Raw genomic sequence first — 21083 nt, 5'->3', positions numbered from 1 at the left:
CTTGCCTGAAACAATCCACTCTTTGTTACAAACTTCCTTTTTCAGCCCCCTTCTGCCTATAAAAGCCTTCCATTTTGTATGGCTTCTTCCAGCTCCTTTCCATTTGCTAGATGGGATGCTGCCCAATTCATGAATTGTTGAATAAAGCCAATTTATCTTTAAATTTACCTAGTTGCATTTTGTTTTTTAACAGTGAAACGTGATGTTAATAGGTGATGACATGAAACATTTACCAAGAAACAATTAACTTCACATGACCAAAATTACGGACAACAATTATCTTTAAGAACTATGAAAACCCTTAACAACTCTGTGGCAAGTTGTTTTGCAAATATTTTAATCATTTAATTGGAAAAATAACAACCCATATGTGAGAAGGAAAAATATAAGGAAAAAACAAAAAGGACAAGAAAGGGAGGAAAGAAGGAAGAAAGATTTATCTTAAAATATTTAATCAAAATTAAAAATAAAAATTCCTGATCTCTAAAATGGTTTACATTCCAAAAAAGGAAAAGAAATTCTTTAAATGCTGACATTACAACAGGCACAGAATCAGCTATTAGATCTTAAAATAAGAATTGTTTCTATGCCTATTGTCCACAAACCATGATTAAAAAGCAAACTTCAAATACTACTAAATTCATTTTCTTATTTACTACCTAATTCCATCAGAGCTAATTGAAGATACAATAACCACAGAACTTACAGACAGGAGGAACAAAGTGAACTGTTTTTGCTTATTTTTTTACCCACTTATAGACAAAAATTAGAAAACCTATATACTTAACTTTTCAAAACTAAAATAATGTAAGAAACCTCGTAATTTTTCCTTCAACTGTGAGCATAACTGATAAGGATAAAAACATTCTTTTTTTATTCTTTCCTTATGTTTGGCCCAATAGCTTCAGGAACTGAAATAATCTCTTCTAGGCTTCATTGAAGAAGGAGAGATATGTGCATAATTTCTACAGCATCAAAACAAGGTTTCATTGAGGTAGGGACAGAGGGTTTATCATCAGGAAGCACATATATGCTTATTACGTCTGCATGTGATGTTTTAAAAACCCTCTACAAATGTTTTACAAAATGTATGACACATTCTAGCTTATTATTCTAGGTTCAGTTTGCTATTGTTTGGAGTTCTTGTATTTGCACTTTTCCAAGAACCATGGTTAACAATAAAAGGCAGAGGACACTGATCAGTTCCTGTCTCCAAATAATGTCATACCCGCCTATGCTTAATTGATTTACAAGCTCAGATAAATGTTATTTTCAGGCAAGCTGTGAATTATATTAAATGACTCTGAAAGAGAAAAAGAAAAGCCACGGCTTAAACGGTTAGTGAAGGAAGGCCTTGCTTGAAATGCACGTCAACTTTCCATTCTGCAAACAACTCATCTCACATAAAAATAGTCAAAAAGGACTTCATTTAATTAGTGATATGTAGACTTTTGCATAGAAAAAGGTTACAAAGTAATGCAAAAAAGACTGGGTACAATAATTTTAAAACGAATATTCAGAAAGTATAATTTTGCATAATGTTTAACATTCTCATAATGTTTATTGCTTTCTCCACACAGCAGAGAAATGAAGTGCATAATAATACATGCTGTGTCTTTATCTTTCAAACATAAGATCTCATGTGCTCAATTTCAATGTATTAAGAGATTATGTCATTAAACAAAATAAAAAAAAAAAACAAAAGAAAAACACCATTATGTAACACTAGTCTAGGCATGAACAAAAATAATTTATGTACATCCCATTGCATACATTCACCTTGATTTGGGATCAAACGCAATCATGAGCTTGACAAAGAGCATTTAAAAATCGTGGCTTTTCTCTTCCCAATGCTCTCTCCCTGTCTCATCACCTCCAGAAATGCAACTTTTCCCAAAGGGTGACAAGAATAGATATTACACATTATCAGGACAAAATGAAGAGGATAAATATGTAAAAATAGTCCAAATGAAACAATAAATTAACCTAAACTTTTACAAACTGGAGAATTTTCAAGTTGGCATGAATCAAATAGCTTCTGGTGGGCACACGGTAGGCAACTGCTTTTAGGTGCACTCTCTATATAAACGCATGGCTTACATAAAGAAGCTCCATATTTTGGGCCATGAAGAAAGTGCCTGGGGGCTTACAGGCAGGGCAGGGATGGTTGTTAATCTGAGCACTGATGGAATAACTGCCTACACCAATGCATTGCTAAATGTCACCAGTTGGCAGGCAAGTCTGTACAAAGAAAGCAAACTAAGATAAAACTAGGTCTTTCAACTTGAAAATTATTTTCAGCAATCCTTTTGGCCAATAAAAACCTGTTGGTTTCAACAGAGCACTCTTCTCTGGCACTTTATTAAAATGTCTGAAGCCTAATGTAAGACTTCTGTCCCTTTCCTTTCTTAACCTAACCTCTACGCTCCTCTTTACTTGTGCAATGTTATATATTCAGAAGAAAACTTTACTAGTTCAGGCACTTATGAAACACGAATATTTTTTTCCATCTAGTTTCAAGAGAATCCAGTCAGGGCTTTTTTTTTTTTCCTTCCCCAATTCAGACATACTGATGCACTGCTGGATGGCACAGTCCATAGATTTTCCAGGAAGCTTCTAAATGAAAACAAGTGTGAAGTTTTCAGAAGTTGCTGATGTCAGTTACCAAGCTGCCTTAAACAAAACAAGAGAAAAAAGATAATACCACATTTCCACTTGTGAGGTTTGTGTCTCAAATAGCTTTATTGTTCCTTTGTGGATCTGCAGACATCTGTATGGCTACTTGCAGGGTGCAAGGTTTAAGCTGACTCTGAAACGAAGGACATTCAGTTACTATTGCAACAAGTTCAATGAAAACTTAAAAAGCTCCCACTTCTGTCCCCCAGGGTCGGTAAGGTTTACTGTTTGTTCCACCGCTCGTCTGCTGCGGGCTGGACGTGGCTGACATGGTTAAGGGCGGGCTGATGGCTGTGGCGGCTGCCACGGCTGCAGCTGCGTTAGGGGGGAGCATGGGGAAGGCCCCCGCGAAGGACAGAGGGAAGCTGTGCGCCGCGGCGGTGGCTGCGGCCGCGGCCGCGTGGACAGTGGCGGAGAGGGACAAGAGGGAGGTGGAGAGAGGCGGCACGCAGGGGGCGACGCTGCCGGTGGACGGCATCCGAAGGGCAGAGTCGGCGTGGGCGAACGTGGCCGTGAGGAGGGCGGAGCCGTGAGCGGGAGGCCCTTCCGAAGCGCTGGAGAGGCGACAAGGCGTGGACTCGGAGGCGTGGAGTCCGTTGGGTTGGAGCAGGGCCGCGGGGAGGTGGTGGAAGGCTGCCGCCCAGTGGTGCGGGTGCAGGGGGTGGTGGTGGTGGGCCAGAGAGGACGTCATGGCCGCCGCCTCCCGCTGCGAGGCGCACGTGCTGAGATGAGAGACCAGTCGCACCCGCAGGGGGTCGGAGGAGTCCAGGCCCTCCACGGAGCTCAGGTACCGCGCCACTTCTGTTAGGCACTCCCGGAAGCCAATGCTCATGAAGTCCATGGCGAGAGCGTGTGCGTCGAAGTAGCCTAAGAGGGGGCCGGAGCAGAGGGGGGCCGGGAGAGGGGGAGCGAGAGAAAACGGTGCGGTGACTGTGAGTAACCACCACCTGTGCCGCCGTCTGTCCTTCGGAAGATTCAAGGAGAATGACGACCCTTCCTGAAAATGCTGCCAGTTCTGCCTCGTGCTCATTTTTGCAGGAGAAAGTGTACTTGGCAATTCACATGTGTGACAGCACTCGCAATGCTATATACTACAGTGGTTCTTGCAACCAAATCTCACAGTGGGGAAAAAATTAAGAACATCACTGTTTCAAATACTTCCATTAAAAAAACAAGGTGGCGGGGGGGGGGGGGGGCGTCCTCTCGTTTTCTACTGTGGGTTACTGAAATTCCCTAGTAAACTTTTTCACGGTAGTACAGTTTTCAGTCTCTGTCTCTGTCACATGTGGTGGAGATTAAAGGATTTATCTGAAACATCCCCAGTCTTGGCATTTGTAAGAGATATGAAATGCATCTTAGCAGCTTGAGGACTTTCTTTAAAAATGTGCTAGAATCTCTTAATAAATTCATAAATACTTCTTGACTCTAGTTTTATTTTTTTTTTAGCAAATTGTATGAAAAAATTCGATAAAAACAAAATTTTTTAAAAAAATGTGGGGCTTACTAATTTGAAGATCTTATTTTTCTATCAGGCAATATAAGGCTGCTTTACTGATATGAGATTACTATAACTCCTTGCTTTCCCGAAATTGAAAGATATATTTCCTTCACTGGTTAGCTTACATTCTCCTGGCATCCGCCCAAGAAAAAAAATGTGTGTTAATTTTTCAGTGTATATACATGTACCACCCCCCCCCACCTAAGGTTACAACCATAAATATGGCTGGAGCTGAGTCACATTTATGAGAATCCCTTTTTATCCAAATATAGTACATTAGATAAAAAATAGTAATGTATCATTATTAGCAGTGCAAATTTTGGGTAGAATAATAATCAGACATTTGGGGAAATGTTACCACTTTGAATGAATGATCTCTAATGTGTACAAATGTATCCTTTTCAGGGGCACCTGGGTAGCTCAGTTGTTAAGCGTCTGCCTTCAGCTCAGGGGGTGATCCCAGAGTCCTGGGATCCAGCCCCACATCAGGCTCCTCCACTGGGAGCCTGCTTCTTCCTCTCCCACTCCCCCTGCTTGTGTTCCCTCTCTCGCTGGCTGTCTCTCTCTCTGTCAAATAAATAAATAAAATCTTAAAAAAAAAATGTATCCTTTTCAGATTCTTTCTCATTTGCAACTTTTTTTTTTTTAGCAATTTTCAAATTAAAAATTTACTCAGTTTTGAGATATGGGTATACATAAATGAGAAATATTACATTCAAAGTTATTTTTACCTAAGGCATTTACTATATTATTTTTTTCATGTTTCTGTAGATCAAAGTATTACCTGTTTCATTTATCATCTACTAAAAATTAAACCATCTTATTGTGTAATCAAAGCACTTTGGAAAATAGAAGTCACAATATTCAAACTCCTAAAGCTAGAATATCAACAGAAATTTGGAAGTCCCAACAAGACATCTGGGGCAAAAATATATACCATTAAAACAGTAACAATAATAGCACAAAGCTGATATAAGAGAATATCATGAAATATGGAAGATAAGCAACAAAAATAGTTATCATCCTAGGACTTCAGCTTAGATAGCAACAAAGTCCTTGGGATTTAGAGGGAAAGCTCTTCCTGAAGAAGACGCCTCCATAGAAAGATTTTACATGAGAAACCTCAGGGTTCTTTGTCAGGCTTTTTAGGCTTCTAATTTTCATGAGAGAAGGAGGGATGTAATCAACAGAAGACAGAGTCCAGAAATGCAGAGGGATCTAGAAATTTAGGTTACTCTACTAAATTCTCTCTAGAAGTCATTGCAATACCAAGGCAGACTGTAAAGAATGGACCAGCAGAACTGGAACCTCAGGGGCTTCCAAGAATTTTCATGAGTGGGCACAGAGTGACTGAAATTTGTGGTTTGCCAGCTATATGTTGTTATATATGGCTGAGTTCTCTGTTGTGTATTAAGGAATATAAATTGTGTAATTCCTATTCTATTGCTAAATGCAGAGGGCGATGATGATGAACAGCTGTCCCCTAGGAATAATCTTGGGCCAGTAATAAAAGCACATGGTTCCATATCACTTCCTCTGTGCCATCACTGCTGAATGGCTTTAAGTGAATAAACTCACAACAACCTTGTGAGGTAGACACTATCACTGTCCTCATTTTACAGATGAGGAAACTGGGGCTCAGAGGGGGTTAGTAGTTTACCCAAGGTCACAGAGCTAATATATGGCAGAGCTAGGATTCGAAACCAGGCAATCCAACTGCAGAGTCTATGTCCTTCACCACTACGCTGTGAGGCCCCCACAGCAGTGTGAGTCTTGGATGATGTAAGCCCACATTGCCAGCCCCTCCTCTTCAAGGCCCATACTTTCTCCTGTGGGATGACCTCTCCAATGACTTGGCAGTCAGGCGACTTGTATGGAGCTTGCTTGGAAATATCTGTTCATAAACTATTCTGGGATGAATTTTAGGACTGTTCAGGTAGCCAAGAATAGCAACCAAGAATGGAACTTAGATTTTATAATAAGGCGTAAGAACAATATTACTCTTTAAAAGTATAGCCATTGCCAAATATTTGAAACCCTGATAAGAATTCTTAGCCTTGTGGTGAACACCACCAAGGGAGGCAGAGCTATCAAACTGCTGTTCATGCACCATCACCAACTCAACCAGTCTCCTACTATCCTGGGGTGGCAGGTGCAGAATTAAAATCACGGGGCTGGAGGGGCTTGAGAGCTCAGAATGCTTGTGCGGGCCTCACAGTGCTGCAGAGCACTTCTGTCTTGGGTTAAAGGCGAGGCAATGGTCAAGCTGGGCTGGATCACTGGTTTCTACGATTTCATCCAGTTCTCTTCTCTATTATGTAAGAGTTTTTGCATCCTATGCTGAGGGTTACATTTTAATGATTAGAAATCACAATTCCATACCCATTCAGGATGGTTTCTAGAGAAGGTGCAACTGAGATTAAGTCAAACCATGGGGGCTTCTCTTTACAGTGATTCCCCGCAACACTCCTCCCCCAACACAGGTAAAAGACAGAGAAGGCCAGGGCTGATGTTCCACAGGTCCTCGGCAGTATGGCCATACTGGAGTTAAATACTGAAGTACTTCCATAGCAATTGGTAAAGGGCTATTTCCCTCCAATGCCTTGCCCCTGCTCTGATCTAGGGTAAACTGTGATACTATGTAATGAAAGGCTAATGCTGAGCAGAGAAGACTCCAGGGCGGAGGGCAGCATTTAGCCCCTTGTGGTGGTAGCCTCTCTACCCAGTTGTCAAATATATTAAATGACAAAACACTCTTGGTGAAGGAGAATAGCGAAGTCCTGCTTGAAGGGTGAAAAGGATAAAAAAGGGCAAAAGCAAGTCTGAGTAATGTGTGAGAAGAGGGATCATGAAATCTGAACGAATATTACAGCTTTCAGGATCTCAAGTCTATTTCTGACATGACATGAGGGTCCATCTCTGACCTCTGGTGATTCTTTCCTAAATTACTATCTAGTACAGAAGACAGGGCGCCTGGGTAGCGCAGTCATTAAAGCGTCTGCCTTCGGCTCAGGGCGTGATCCTGGCGATCCGGGATAGAGTCCCACATCAGGCTCTTCCGCTATGAGCCTGCTTCTTCCTCTCCCACTCCCCCTGCTGTGTTCCCTCTCTCGCTGGCTGTCTCTCTGTCACATAAATAAATAAAATCTTTAAAAAAAAAAAAAAAAAAAGAAGACATCTCTCCAGGGCACTGGGCCTAGGGTACCTGTTCCTGTTTGCTCTCTGCCAGAAAGACTCTGCTCCATTAATAGTTTTCAGTACAGAGAGTCACAATCTATACTTCAAATATTCTGTCTGGTCTAAACCCAAGATCAACCAAAATCTGAAAATAGTGAAAATAATCCTAAAGTCATTTCCTTTGGAATGGCTGCATTATGTTGAGTCCTAGCCTTGATTTAATGGGGAGGATTGGGGGGAAGGGAAAGAAGAGAAAAAGATTGCCTTTAACCTCCTGTTTACGTTTGGATGTTTGTGTGTTTGTTTTGTTTTTCTGTACAGATTCCAGCGTGTGCTCCTGAGGTCCCAAACAAATCTCTGACCAGGCTGCTGTGAATGAAGCTTTACTCCCACAGTATTATGAAAGCAAACACAAGCCCAGGGTCAAGTGCCTCTTTTGTTCCAGAAGTTCTTTCCCACGAGTTCAATCCTGCCATTAGCATTGATTTCCACAGCTTTAATCTGGGACCTCCTATCTCAGCTTGTTAAAGAACTGTTCAACTATGACTTTCCTATAATCTTAGAGGTAAAAATGAAAAGAGAGAGGTGGAAAGGGGATAAAAATGAAGTCAACTACTTACCTTTACCCCCAGTTGCCTGAAGCATCTTCAAATGATCTACTGTCATTTGTAGTATTTCGGCTTTCTCTAACTTTGCAGATCCCTGCAAAAACAAATAATAACGTCTTAGAAGCTCTATGGAAACTGATTTGGAACATTTTACACTGGATTTTCAATTTTCCTCCTCACTAGAAAATTCTAAGTTTAATTTTTTTCCACAGAAACATCTGAGTTCTTTGCAAACTTTACATGTAAACAATGATTGTGTCACACCTAATGACAGATATTTGCCAATTTATCTTTTAAAGACTAAAAGGCATAACAAATAATTTTTTAATCAGAAGAATAATTATATTCCTAAGACCACTCCACTAAAACAATTATAAGTGCAAAACTCTCAAGCCTCGCATCCACTCTCTACCCCGTCTTTCATTATGGGACAGCCAATAGTCTTGTATGATGCAGTAGTTCTACATCAGCTGAATCCCACTCTGACGGAGAAGGAGACAGGATCTTAGCAAATTAGGGCTTTCAAAAATAAAAAGTTCTAATAAATCTTTAAGGCACACCCCTGGTAAGCAGAAACAAAAAAAAAAAAAAAGGGAAGACTTTGAAGGTTTTTGTTTTGTTTTTTTCCCCCAAATTACCAGCAGGTGTCACTGTGAATTCCAAGATCATAAACAAGGAAACACAATTTACTACCTAACTAGGAAGCATCAGAAATGCTTGAAGATATTTGAACCCTTTAAAATAGGTCTTAATAAAATATCCTGGAAATATATTTATATGTCCTACTTTTAAAATAAGGCGACCTCTGGAAACCAACCAAAATACAAATGTGCCACCTTGAACTGCCTCAGAGGACTGTGGGTGGCTTCTAGTTTCCTGGAAAAGCTAAATAATTAAATCAGTATGTCTTTTTGAAGAGGGAGCTGAAGTTTTTTTCAGGTTCCTATGCTCTACTTGTTTTGTGAAAATTATCAGCACCCTGTACATGGTGAGAGTGCCAGAGTTATTTAAACTGCTAGAAAGAACACTCTTCTAATCATACTGTGACAGGGCCAGCTCACCAGGGTTGGTAGCCAAGCTTGGCAAATGGGAAAGCCTGTGTTTATGGTAACTAACTGCCAAACAACTGAGGTTTGCTTTTAAGGTTTGTTTTAAGTCAACATTTAAGGAAAAAAACCTAACAAACTAAGGGGGGAAAAATCACCAAACTGACTGTTTTTCATAACTGCAGGCATTTCAGTACTCAAAAGTGAAAACGCGGATTACTGATATTTTCATTTTCAGCCTATTGTCATTAAAAATGTTACTAATCAAAACTACAATTTCCACATTACATTTAGTTTACCAAAGACAGTTTCAGCATATAGGTACCTTTTTTCTCTCAAAAATATACAATCAAGAGCATATTACATCTTGTACTTCTGTCAATTTTCAATATTTCCATGAAGATGTACAGCAGTTTCAGTGAAAGTGACAAATCACAAAATTGCAGTTACTGGATAATTTCCAAGGGCTTTGTAGGGCTTGCTGTATGTTTGTGGTTCATGAAGTAAACAACGAAATGAAATAAACAAACAACTGCTGCCCTATACCCTGTTTGAATTAAATCGAAAGTATTTCAATAGCATACGATGCTATATTGTTTGAAAGATGCTCTTCGAAATCTGTGCCATTAGCCATTGTGGCAAGAGATACAAAACTTTTCCAAAATGACAAAGGAAGATTTAAACATTTGGCTTCTTCCTTTTCTAAGTGTGCAAAAGTCTTTTTTTTTGGTAAAGGAATACCTTCAATTCTGAAAAAGGTAATTTATGGCTAGTTCTATTTTTACCAAACTTCCAAAAAGATGCCCCAAATAGAACACCATTCTATTAATCCAGGGATTAAAAATGAAACCAAGTGATTTGGTAAAAAAAAGTTTTATTAGTATTATCATTTAGGAAATAGAGCTAGAGATTTTACTTCCTGGACTTTGGTTACTTTTAAAATAAAAAGCATTTTTTTTTAACCGTTTGACACAAAAATGAAATTTCACAAGATATATTTTTTTAAAAGAGTACGACATACAGCTCAGTTTTAAACAAAACCACTACCGGTCTTCATAGAAAGAACAGAGAAAGCATGAACACTGTTACCCTTAAGGGAAAAGTAAGCTGAAGAATGGAAATGTTTTTCAACTTCATGATGGATTATGTTTTTAATAGTTTTGCCACAACAAAGCATTTTATTGAAATGGCTGCTCTGTGCCAGATCAGGGCACATACACCATTATTTTAATGAGCTTTAACAAGAACTCACATTCCCAGATGAGAGAATCAGATTTTTTGAACCTTTTGGTGGGGTGGTCAGGGGTAAGGGTAGCTTACTTGTTTTTCAAAAGCAGTTGGCACCAGTCGTCTCAACTCAGATAAACTATTATTTATCCGATCTCGACGCCTTTTCTCTATTATCTATCCCAAAGGAAGCAGAACAACAACACAAGTTTATGAATGCACAAATGATAAAATCACTCTTAATGGAAGAATACAACTGTTACACATTAGGCTGGATTACATGAAATAAAAAGAAAAAAAATCACATACCCCTCTCCTTTTCTTTCTTGCCATAATCTGAGATGTTGTTGTTGGGGAATTTGATCTAATCACAGAGCTAGTACTTTGCCTATGAAATAGGAACAGTATGTCAGGTGCTGCATTAACATAACAATGGTTTCCTTTGGGTACTTCATGGCACCCATTAAATATTGAGTGATTGCACAGTTCAGGTCTGTGTTATTTTATTCTTAATTCTTACTTTTAACATACTTTGTTTTCAGTCCTTATATCTCTTTTCAGGTAAGAATCATGCCCTCCCCAGCTTTATTAACAAGTCATTCAGATGCCAAATCCATTTGTAAAAACATCCTTAAACTTTTAAGCCTTGCAGTGAAAAACTTACGAGCAGAGTGAGAAGTTAGTTATTAGTACTTCCTAGTTCCACTCATAAAAATTTCTTAAAAATCAACTAATCTCTAATAGCATCCCTCCTCCAACCTGCGGTCAGACACACTAAACAAAGCAAAGCTATTTTGAAATAAAGGCCATGTTTAGCACCACTATCAAACAGATAGACAGTCATCACATGTCAAACTATTGTCCCTAGATGCAATCTCCAAAATAAACACAAGTTATCTTACTATTTCAAAACTTCAATTAGTCATATCTCACAACAGGAAAAAAATGACAAATGTATACTAATGTTTTGTATACTAATCTTCCAAAAGAACGACCCAAATTAAATATGCCACTGACAGAGAAATTAATCAACTGCTAGGTAAACGTTTTACTTTGAAAGTAAAACTGTAGGTATCTCCTTAGCTTAAACCTCTAGGAGCTGCAATCCATCTCGAGTTTAATAATGAAAAGATATTTTATACTGAAAGTTCAATCAAATCATTATTTTGTCACTTACAGCTTTTGTCATCCTTTCTAGTTTGTACATGTTTCTCTTCATAATTCATGGATACTATGCTTCTTTATGTTCTCGAATTCTCCAGGTTCCTGTTATTTGTTCTCTTTCATTTTAGGACTGTTGCACACACCAGGTTCTTATTACCTCACCTTCTCACTTCTGGATCTTATTTCTGAATTAACTGTCTCCCTCAGTCCCACTCCATCCCAACTGGTTTCGCCTTTCACATGACTTTTTCTGTTTTTCAGATCTCATTTTTTAAGATGACGCACACTTTAATAATTAAAAGATCCTTCGCAAACAACGTTTCACGTAAATATCTCCGCTGTTGCTGATTTCACGCTTTGGTTTGTCCTTATTAGAATAACGATGTGGAAAGAAAACCAGTTTTCCAAAGGTAGGAAGAATTTTGCTCTTTGAGTGACAGCTGCAGATAAATAATTAAGGAGCTTGTGGGGATGCCAATTAGAAGCAATTATCATTTGACCCGCCTTGACATTAAAATGCCTCGGTAATCTCCCTCTGTCACTGGAAAGTGGAGGTCTGGCTTCTGTGATCACGACCCCGATCTTTTCCAGACTTAAGAACAAGCAGTCAAAGAGATGATCTACGCCCGAAACGCTCTTTAAGTCTGTCACTCACTCTCCCCTCAGCCCACTCACACATAGTCAACCTGGAAAGCTCAACTTACTTAGCCTTGAAATTGCAAATTGCTTTAATTTCTCCAAAAGCCAAGTCATCTTTTTAGTCTCTTGAAAAATAAAAAAAATATTAATCTGTTTCTCCCTTCGCCCGGCCCATCCTGAAAGTGCTCCCACAGTTTCAGTGGCGGGGACGTCGACCGTCGCCAGCTCCTGCTGGTCCGCGCGCCCAATGCTGACAGCCGGGGACCCTCCCTCGCCAACTCCTGCGCTGTGTTTCAGTCGCGTCCCCCTTCCTCTCCGCCCCACCCCTGGCGTGAAAACCGACATTCCCCCGCCCCACCCCAACGCACGCTCCGTGAGCGCCCACCGCTCAAAGTTTCTCGGGCAAAACTTTCCCCACTCCGTTAGGATGCCGGGGAGAGGAGCCTCGGGATTTCCAAAGAGCCGCTCGCGCACAAAGCTCCCCCACGCCTCGGGCTCCGGGCAGTTCCCGTCGAGCCCGCGCTCACCCCGAGTAATTGTTCTCGCTCCCCACGTCGATGGTCTCGTCCATGTCGCTCTCGGAGGTCGTCTCCTCGCAAGGGCGCTTCATCGCGGCCAAGACCGCGCGGGGCACAGCCCAGCCCGAGCCGCCGACGCAGAGCAGGGCGCAGCGCCCTCCCTGCCTGCCTGCCTCCTCCCTTCCTCCCTCCCTCTCTCGGCCCGGGAAGGCGCGGCTTCCCCGGCGGCGCGGTCGGCTCCTCGCGGCTCTTTCCCACGCCGCTGCAGGGCTCGGCCGCAAGAACCGGCGCCGGCCACGCCCCTCCGCGCGGGCGGGGCCACCTCGCCCGCCTCCCGCGCGCCGGCCCCCGCCGCCCCGCCGGGTTCCGCCTCCTCGGGGTCGGCGTGGCCTGCGGTTGGCTGGGGCGGGGGGGCGGGGCCGCGCTCGCCAATGCTTGTCGGCGAGCTTACTGCCGAGGCGTGGGAACGCGGCCGCGCACCTAGGGCCCGGGAGCAGCGCGCGGGCGGGAGAGGCAGCGGCGAGCGTGAGCGCGAGGTTGATAACTCCAGCTAGGGCAGCACGCGGACGTGGGCGCGGGAGAGGCGGGGGAGGGCCGTAGAGGGGCGGGCTCCTGACCTCGGGTTTCGGCCCTCCTCCTCACCCCCCACAGTCTGACGGTGAAGTTTCTGTCTTGTGTTTAAAGAATAACCCCAAGCGCGTGGCTGAGTGTGAGCGAGCGTGTAGTGACTTTGGGAGGCGCCGTGGCTTAACCGAACCGCCCCACTCGGCTGTCCCTTGTCTGGACCAAAACTGCTGACTGGCTGACCCTGAGGGCCACATTTGCCCTCTGGGGTTTTTGAAAACCTTAAATCAAAGTTGCTTTTCTCCCTGGCAACTCCCGAGGCTGCTTCCGCGGCCTCTGGGCTGTGGACAGATAAGGACGTGAGTTGCCCCGACCAGGTACTTAACCGCTGGCTGTCGGAGGGTCTGAGCTTGGCTACCATGTGACGTTCGATTTGCTCTAAATCAGTTATTTCCATTTGGCCACAGGAGCTGTGGATAGTAGACTCCGCTGAGTAGACCGTGAGCCGGAGTTGTGTCCGCTCTGGTGGCAGAGAAAGACAAGCCAATGATGCAGGTATTTCAGAACACAATTTTAGTAGTTTTTCAAGTTCGAGATTTTCGGGCTTGGATTATCCAGATGATGGCAATTGTCCACTCCCCTTGGTGTGTACAGTCGCAGCGGTAGAGTTAATGTGAATTCCGAACGTGAAAAAATTCGCGCTTGGAAATTCAGTTTGTCTTCTAAAGTACGAATTTGTGTTCAGTTTTTAGCGCATTGGACAACGTGGGTTGTATAAACTACAGAAGTGCTTTCAAAGCATGTTTTCTAGCGGCTCTTCCCGTATGTTGCGGTACTTGAACACGCTACGCCAAGGTGCCTCAGCGAGGGCTGGAGCTGAGCAGACCAAGCGCGAGAGGCGGTGTGGGCTCGCCTAGTCTGGAGCCGCGGTACCGCGAGGCGGGCGGCGGGTTGGTTGCGGTCGAGCTGAGACTCTTTGCTCCGGGACAGCTCCATGCTTTAGTGGAGGAGAAAAGGCTTTGAGAAAGGGGCGTCTGTCATTCATCACAACCCTCCGCCACGGACAGATTCCTGATTTTCTAGGGATCTGCTTCGGGCGTCCCATTGACACTCCACTCCGTCCCTACACAAGACCCGCGCGGGGCGGGGAGGCGGGGAGGCGGAGAGGCGGAGAGGCGGAGAGGAAAGGATGCGTCGGGAAAAGACTGGGCCCGGGCGGGGGTTGGGCGGAGGAGAGCGGGAATGACTTGCAGCCAGCGTGTTAAGCCCTCATTAAAACACAAAAACCCCTTCCCCACAAGCCCTTGTCTCTTTTGTGCGGTCCCCACCGCGGTGCCTGCAATAACCGTGTGAACAGAAACCCAAAACGTTTCATCCTGACTTCTGAAACTTAACCTCGGGCAAAGTACACAGTCGGGGGGTGGGGGCAGGCAGGCCCTGGTGGGCTGGACCAGGTCAGCTCAGGACGCCGGGGACGCGGGGGGGGGGGGGGTGACCCCAACTCGGCTCCCTGCCTCAGGGTGGGTGCCCAGCTCGCGAGGGCCTCTGCTCTTCTGCGGCGCTGGCGAGCTGGGCGCGCTGAGCGGAGCTGAGCCGGCGGCTTCCTACCGGCTCCGACCTCCCCCGACGCCACGCGCTCCCGATTCCCGTAGCCCTGCAGTGCAGAGCCCGACGGGCGGGTTGCCCGCCCCACCTCCAAGGAGGATGTGCCAATGGCCAGTCGGCTTGGGCCACAGGTGGATGAGCTGCACCAGGCTTGGCGCGAATTCAATCTTAACAACTTTCAGTGAGGGCTGCACGTTTTTCTGAAAGTGAATGCCTACAAGTGCAATTAACGTTTGCCACGCGAGCAAATTAACCCGCGCTTCCAAATGCCGGAGGCAAAATCTGAGATCGTCACTGAAAAAAATTAAGAGTTCATTCTCACTATATTAGTGCATTTGATTACTATAATTGTGAAAAATTGCAAAGAGGGAACTCGTTTGCTTGCAATAAACTAGCAACTGGTTATAATTTTTCCATATTTGTCTTTGAAGACTTAACTGCTGTAACGTGTTATAAAGAAAAATACAGCAGGGACGTTCGAAAAGCACACGCGGATTTAATGTCGCTTAAAATTTTTTTTTAAGAAAAGAGGGTCATATTTTAAAAAGTGTTTGGAACAGTGCCGGCACATGGTAAGCGCTATATTAAGTCCTTTAAATAAACAAAAATGCATAGGGCAAAAGACCTCGGTGTTTTGAACACTACCAAAAGAATAATATGCTCACTTATCTGCAAAGTACTTAATCGCAATAGGCAGCATGGGATTTTTCAATTAGGTCTTTTATTGCCCTCAAGTATTCCATTTGCCTATCCCCTGGTTAGGCGTCTTGTCTGATCTATCTTCCACTGAAAGTAATTCTCCCGTCAGAGGAAGAAACGGAGGAAACGCCCCGGTTTACTTAGAAACGGTTGTGGATTGTCCGGGGATAGAGGGGGATGGAGGGGTGGCCTATTCGGAGAGAAAGGAAAGAGAATGAGAGAACGGCGGGATTTCAAGCCTCATCGCCCCTCAGCGACATCCTTTTCAGCGAAAGCTGGTCGAAGGCTTACTAAGAGCCCGGGCAGAAGAAAAGATGTCCGCACACAGCAAACCACGGCTCTTTTCCTTTTCAAAGATTTGTACAATGAGATAATGAGACCGAAAGATATGAGAGACTATCCTAGAAACGAAATGCCATTAGGAGAGAAAGCTCAGGACGAGGATCTAAAGGGAACGGAGGAGAAGGGAATCTGCCGTCTTCCCGAAATTGGTCATCTTGCCCATGTTTTGTGCTTGTGATTTAGCTCACTTAAAGGCATGTGAGTGAGAGAGATGTCGAATGCCAAGATCTAGAAACATCAGACTCAATGGCCTTGTTCTCCTTCCTCAACTCTTCTACCCATTGAATTTTGCAGCTGTTTAAATTACAATTTTTGTACCCATGTTCCCAAGTTTGGCGATCTTGACCTAGTTTTATATTGTCCCACAAAATTTGGGTTTTCTTGCACAAATTAATGAAGTGCTTACTTTGCAGTAATTCTAAAATTCTCCTTGCACCATTTAGGGAAAGAACCTAGGATTAAAAAAAAAAAAATCTTGGTCTGCTTTTTTCTTCACTAGAGCACTCTAATGTTTCAAGATCAATTGTCACACACTTTGCTATTTGTACCTTCTCGGAATCCTTTGAGATGCTCCTTACAATTACTTAAAAACTGTCTGCCATTCCAATGTTTGGCTTCTTTTAGAAAGTCACGAAGGCATGACACCACTTAAAAAATGTTTTAACTTGGTTCTCAGTGAAATTATAGGCAGCACTGTTATGTAAGGACTGTGTTAGTCTGAGAAGCCTATGTGCTCATAGTTAAAATTGAGAAGTCCAATTTTGGGCCTATCTGAAACACATATTATAATTATTTATGAGCTTTCCTTTGCAAAGGGAAGACAAACAGGTTGCTCTGAGAAGTGGTAGTCTATTTGCAATTGCTGGGGCAGGTGACAAGCACGTGCATCTGTGGGCAGCTTTGTTGGGCTGCCCTCCCTGACTGCAAGGCTATTGTGACCTGGCAATGCTTTAAAGTGTGTGAAAAAGCTGCACCCTGAGAGTGGAGGCCAAGGGCAAGATCCTTGTAAATTTTAATACCTTTCTCAACATCAGGCTGGCAGAAGGCAGGCCAACCTAGGGTCATGTAAGGCAGCACACATATTAGCAAGCCAGTAAAGTAAAACAAAGCAGAAAACAAGGGCAAACGTAGGCCCACCAACCCTGAAGTCATCTATAAAAGGGAACTGCTTTACTAGTTAACAGTTATTCTTGCCTGGTCACATAAAGTGCATCATATTTCTTGGCTTACCCCAATAGGTGCTACTTATTTGTTACATCAAGAACTTGGACGTAGGAAATCTTAGACCCCAAGCTTCCTTTCTTCAAAGTTAGAATGTTTAAATTGATATCTGTTATTAAGGGGTAATTTATTTAAAAGCTTTTATTTCATTAATGGTGGTATTACTTCTTAGCACATGCCCAAGAATGAAGGCTGCTTTTATTGCTGGACCCTTCAGGAGAAGGTTGTATAATTAAGTAACTAGTATTCCATATCCCTGTAAGCCACAGTCAAAAGATAACTACACTCACTCTATCGACTTCTTTGTGAGGGTTAAATTAATATTGGCAGGCTTTTCTTTCAAGGAGATTCTTTTAAATTTTTGTTTTCTTGAAGTTGGTTTGACTGGATTTTTTTTCCTCTTTAAAGATACAGTTAGATATATTCACTTGTCTCATGAAAATAGTCTTTTAACTAATTACATCTGCATCCTCCAGAGTAGGGCTGGACAGGCAGTGGGTGCACAATAAGTGGTTTGAACTGAAATTCTTTTTGAAATTAATGAACTTCCTGCTTCTTTCCACATATATAGAATTTACATACATTAACCTAATAAAATAGCAATAAACAACCATGAATTTAAAAACTAGGAAAGCATTTACTGTTAACAGGGAACTCAGTTTAGCTCTGAGCTTCCTGGCAGCCAAGTCAGAAAGAGAAACATAGTGAGTTTTCTAATTCTTGTAACCAGAAAAGAGGAAGCACATCTGTTTTTCAAAAAAGAAAAACTTTATCCAGTAGCTGAATTCTAAAAGAACTATGTGACTGCTTGTTCACAGACTTTAAAATTTTTATTTTATTTGAAACAATTATTTTCTTTGTCTAAAATTCTCTTCCAAGTATCTGTGTTAATTACAACATGAACAACAGCATTCGTATAAATGAAGACAATAGTTTATCTCCTAATAGCTGAATAAGCCATCTAGTAAGCTCTCAAGTTTAATTAATTGACATAAATAGGACCAGTATCTCAAAAAGTTACAAAAATCTGGATTCTCCATAGGAAAGTGTCTGCCCGGTCTTTTTTAGAAAAAAAAATAAAAGATTTCTGGAGCTGGTTGGTTGGCATTATTTGATGAGAGTGAAAGAAAGAGAGAAACACTATAGGTTTCTGAAATATCAAATGCTGTGGAAAAATTTAAAAGTAAAATTATTTCCCGCTAGAATGCAAATGAACGCCTATATTTCCTTGACACTTTCATTGGAAATTTTATTAGTTGTGTGCACATTTTATACACTTATCTGTTTATTTTAAAATTGATAGATGACTTTATGGGGAGGGGAACTCTCCTAGATTGGAAATAAGAAGTTGCTAATTTTAGATTTTCTGAGGAAAAAAATAACAGGCTATTTTTGGACCCTCATGCTTTGCAAACCTATTTTGCAAAGTACATGCTTTATGAGAAACATAGAAAAATAGCAAGCCCCCCCCCCCCCAAGACAGGAACATACTGGTTCTAGCAGATAAGAATTTAATTAACTCTGGGGATCTATTGGTTGAAAGGCAAAACACAGAAGCTTAAAATTTTTTCTGCCTATAGCCTTCAAAATAATTTAATATAATAATGTATTGTGGGCATTGGAGATAGATATATTTTTTAGAGATAGATTTTGGTCTTAAGTAATAGCTCATTCCATTTCTAGGACATGAATACTTTAAAAAAAATAGCAGTTCTCTTAGGAACTGCAACATTCATCAAGGCAATGCATCCTCTTTGAAAACAAAATGTCATGGTGCTTAGCAGAGAGGAAACATGTTCAGCTGCAGGATGGAAAGGGCTGTGTACTGTACCTTGAATATGTAAGAAAGTTGCATCTTGAATATGTAATGAAGGTGTTTCCATAGCACTTTTAATCTGAGAATCCTAGGGCATTATTGAATCATGCATGGATCAAAATTCAGAGCGTTGTAGAGTTTACTTGTGAGGGCTGGCTATCAGAATTTTGTTAGAATAGTTTCAACAGGAACATTAATAGGTCAAGATATTAATAGCAAATAGGTCAAGATATTAATAGCAAATAGAAAAGCCATACAAATGTTGTTTACGGGCACTTAAGTGTTTATCCATCTATAAGTAGATAGAAGTGTCTATATACAGATAGATATAAAAAGCACAAAATAATCAAGCGTTTTTATATTGACATGACTTGATTGTTAGTATATAGGAGGCTATGGTAATATCTGGCACAGACCAGTAGTTCGAGTGACAGAGGAAAATGCATTGCATAATTAAACCACCATTTGTAACATGGAATTTGCAAATTTTGTAGGTTTTGTATTTTCTCTATTTCTGAAAATTGCATTCATTATATTTAATTTTGTTTTAGATACTGAAATACCTTATCTTTTGTCTATTCTATCATCTACATTTTTAAATCAGTTTCTTCAATTTTTAAAATGTACACCCTTGAAAAAGCAGACTTTAGTATTTTGGATCTCTTGGTGCAGGGGGAATAAGATTGTTATATTAAAGGGTTGGGGGAGTGAGTCTCTCTGGTGTTCAGGTAGAACACCTGAAAAATCATGTTCTGTTTATGTGAACCCATGAAATATTGATAAATTAACTATATGTTTGTTTGCATAGATTCCAGCTGTGATAATGAAGGTGTGAACAAAATTTAAAATTGAAAAATTCTAATGATAACTTTATGTTTTTGTGTGAATTGGGAAAAGAATGTCCACACTTTGATTTTAACAGTGAAATACTGTTCTCGTTCAAAAATGGAGTTTGAGAACTACTATGTTGGGAACATCACAGCAGGGTCTAAATTAGCAGAACTGTGGGGGAAATAATCTAAAAATGAAACCAAAGAGAGTATGAACAGAGATCACTGACAGAATTGTTAGTTTGTATACTTGAAAGTAGTAAGACTCACTCATTAATCATGCCTGATATTTTGGACTGTGCCTCTCTTAAATTTGTTCTCATTTCCAGGCCACTGAAGTATTAAATACCTACTTTGAGCAGTGCTCCCTGTTAAGCAGTGTGGGTAATATACCTGGTGAATAAGACCCAATTCCCACTCTCTGGAAATAGCAGGAGAAATAATATAAGAGTCTAAACACAAAGAACTGTTACACAAGATGGGATTTATTCAAGGCCAAAGTAGAAGAAGTCTGCATGCTGTGGGCATAAAGTGAAAAATTCCTTTTTAGAGGGTGATTTCATCGGTGGTAGTTCCAACATTTTTGTGTAGGATTAGAGGCACCAATCCCTGTTGGATGAGTGGGGGTGACCAAGGATTTTTGTCTTCAATTTCCACTTACATAATAAGCACAGTTTTCATTTAGATATTATGTTTATTGGGATGTCTTTGTATTGCTGTCAAACATTATGAGGAGCGTTGTCTAACCCCTTATCTATCCTTTGGTGCAATGGTAGGATTAAGAGAAAAAGTGGCATTTGAGCAGAGCCTTGAAAGATGTCCGGAAGAGTGACAATCCTAAACACACTTTCTTGGAGAGGGAGCAGCATTTCCAAAGATGCACAGAGGCTGAAGATGCAGGACATTCTTAGCGAAAGAAGTGATCCTTAGCTAGATTGAAGGATCTGGAGGAAAGGTGGGTAGAAGGGAGAGAGTTGTCTGGGGGAAATGAATTAGGTTGTAGCCAAATCATGGAGAAGCTTGCCTGCCTGAAGGAGCTGTAATTAATTAGATTGATCCAATCATGTTTCTTCCTTGTTTTGTCATCACTAATTTGAATTGAAAATATTATAGTAGAAGAAAAATTCCAGGAAAATTTGTCTTTTTAAATGGAATTTTTGATACCGTATGTTTCTCTGTGGAAGTCTTTTAGCCACTGGAAGAGAATTGTCAGGACTGTTAATTTGGCCTTCAGGAAACTCACAGTATTTAATTACGTTTCTTGGGTTTATTTAATATGACCCAGTTTAGATGGAAGAATATCTTCACTGTCTATTTTGTGGAGATTTCACAGAATTAGGCCATGACTTGCACATCAGTATTTACAGATTTGTTTAAAAATCTGTCATATCATTATTAAAATCAGCACACGGTTATACTCTGAAGGATTAAGAGAACTTTCTAAAAGTGAGAT

General features: G+C 41.5%; 1 protein-coding gene and 1 long non-coding RNA gene across 6 annotated transcripts in view; one reads left to right on the top strand and one right to left on the bottom strand.

Annotated features, from left to right (window-relative positions):
• Positions 1-1668: 1668 nt before the first annotated feature.
• On the bottom strand, positions 1669-12823 carry HEY2 (hes related family bHLH transcription factor with YRPW motif 2). 3 transcript variants are annotated; one of them, XM_045805614.2, is made up of 5 exons: positions 12563-12823; positions 10542-10620; positions 10326-10409; positions 7972-8053; positions 1669-3543 (listed from the first exon to the last, which is right to left on the bottom strand). In XM_045805614.2, exons 1-5 carry the CDS (start codon positions 12643-12645, stop codon positions 2858-2860), a joined length of 1014 nt encoding a protein of 337 aa, XP_045661570.1. In that variant the 5' UTR covers positions 12646-12823; the 3' UTR covers positions 1669-2857. The 3 variants fall into 3 exon arrangements, with proteins under 3 accessions (XP_045661570.1, XP_087721587.1, XP_045661571.1); XM_087865461.1 differs by lacking the exon at positions 12563-12823 and adding an exon at positions 12101-12361; XM_045805615.2 differs by lacking the exon at positions 12563-12823 and adding an exon at positions 11410-12094.
• A 315-nt stretch (positions 12824-13138) lies between these two features.
• LOC123797622 (uncharacterized) overlaps positions 13139-21083 on the top strand; it is a 167234-nt gene continuing 159289 nt past the window's right edge. For 2 of the 3 annotated variants that reach the window (XR_015726101.1, XR_015726102.1), the window contains exons 1-2: positions 13141-13494; positions 13585-13672. This is a non-coding gene — a long non-coding RNA (uncharacterized LOC123797622). Of the gene's footprint in view, positions 13495-13584; positions 13673-20406; positions 20586-21083 lie in introns of all 3 variants that reach the window. The other variant, XR_015726103.1, reaches the window with a different exon arrangement.

This window comes from Ursus americanus, chromosome 11, assembly GCF_024610735.1.
Source record: "Ursus americanus isolate L20-20 chromosome 11, mUrsAme1.1.p, whole genome shotgun sequence".
NCBI classification, from domain to species: domain Eukaryota; kingdom Metazoa; phylum Chordata; class Mammalia; order Carnivora; family Ursidae; genus Ursus; species Ursus americanus.
This window is presented reverse-complemented; position numbering and strand designations above follow the sequence as displayed.

Bases quoted from the DNA above. Each gene is read 5' to 3' on its own strand.
- HEY2 (XM_045805614.2), bottom strand. From the start codon at position 12,645: ATGAAGCGCCCTTGCGAGGAGACGACCTCCGAGAGCGACATGGACGAG. The intron at 10,621-12,562 runs GTGAGCGCGGGC...CCTATTTCATAG, and splicing joins AGCGAGAACAATTACTCGGG to GCAAAGTACTAGCTCTGTGA. The intron at 8,054-10,325 runs GTAAGCTACCCT...TTGTTTTTGCAG, and splicing joins CAACTGCTTTTGAAAAACAA to GGATCTGCAAAGTTAGAGAA.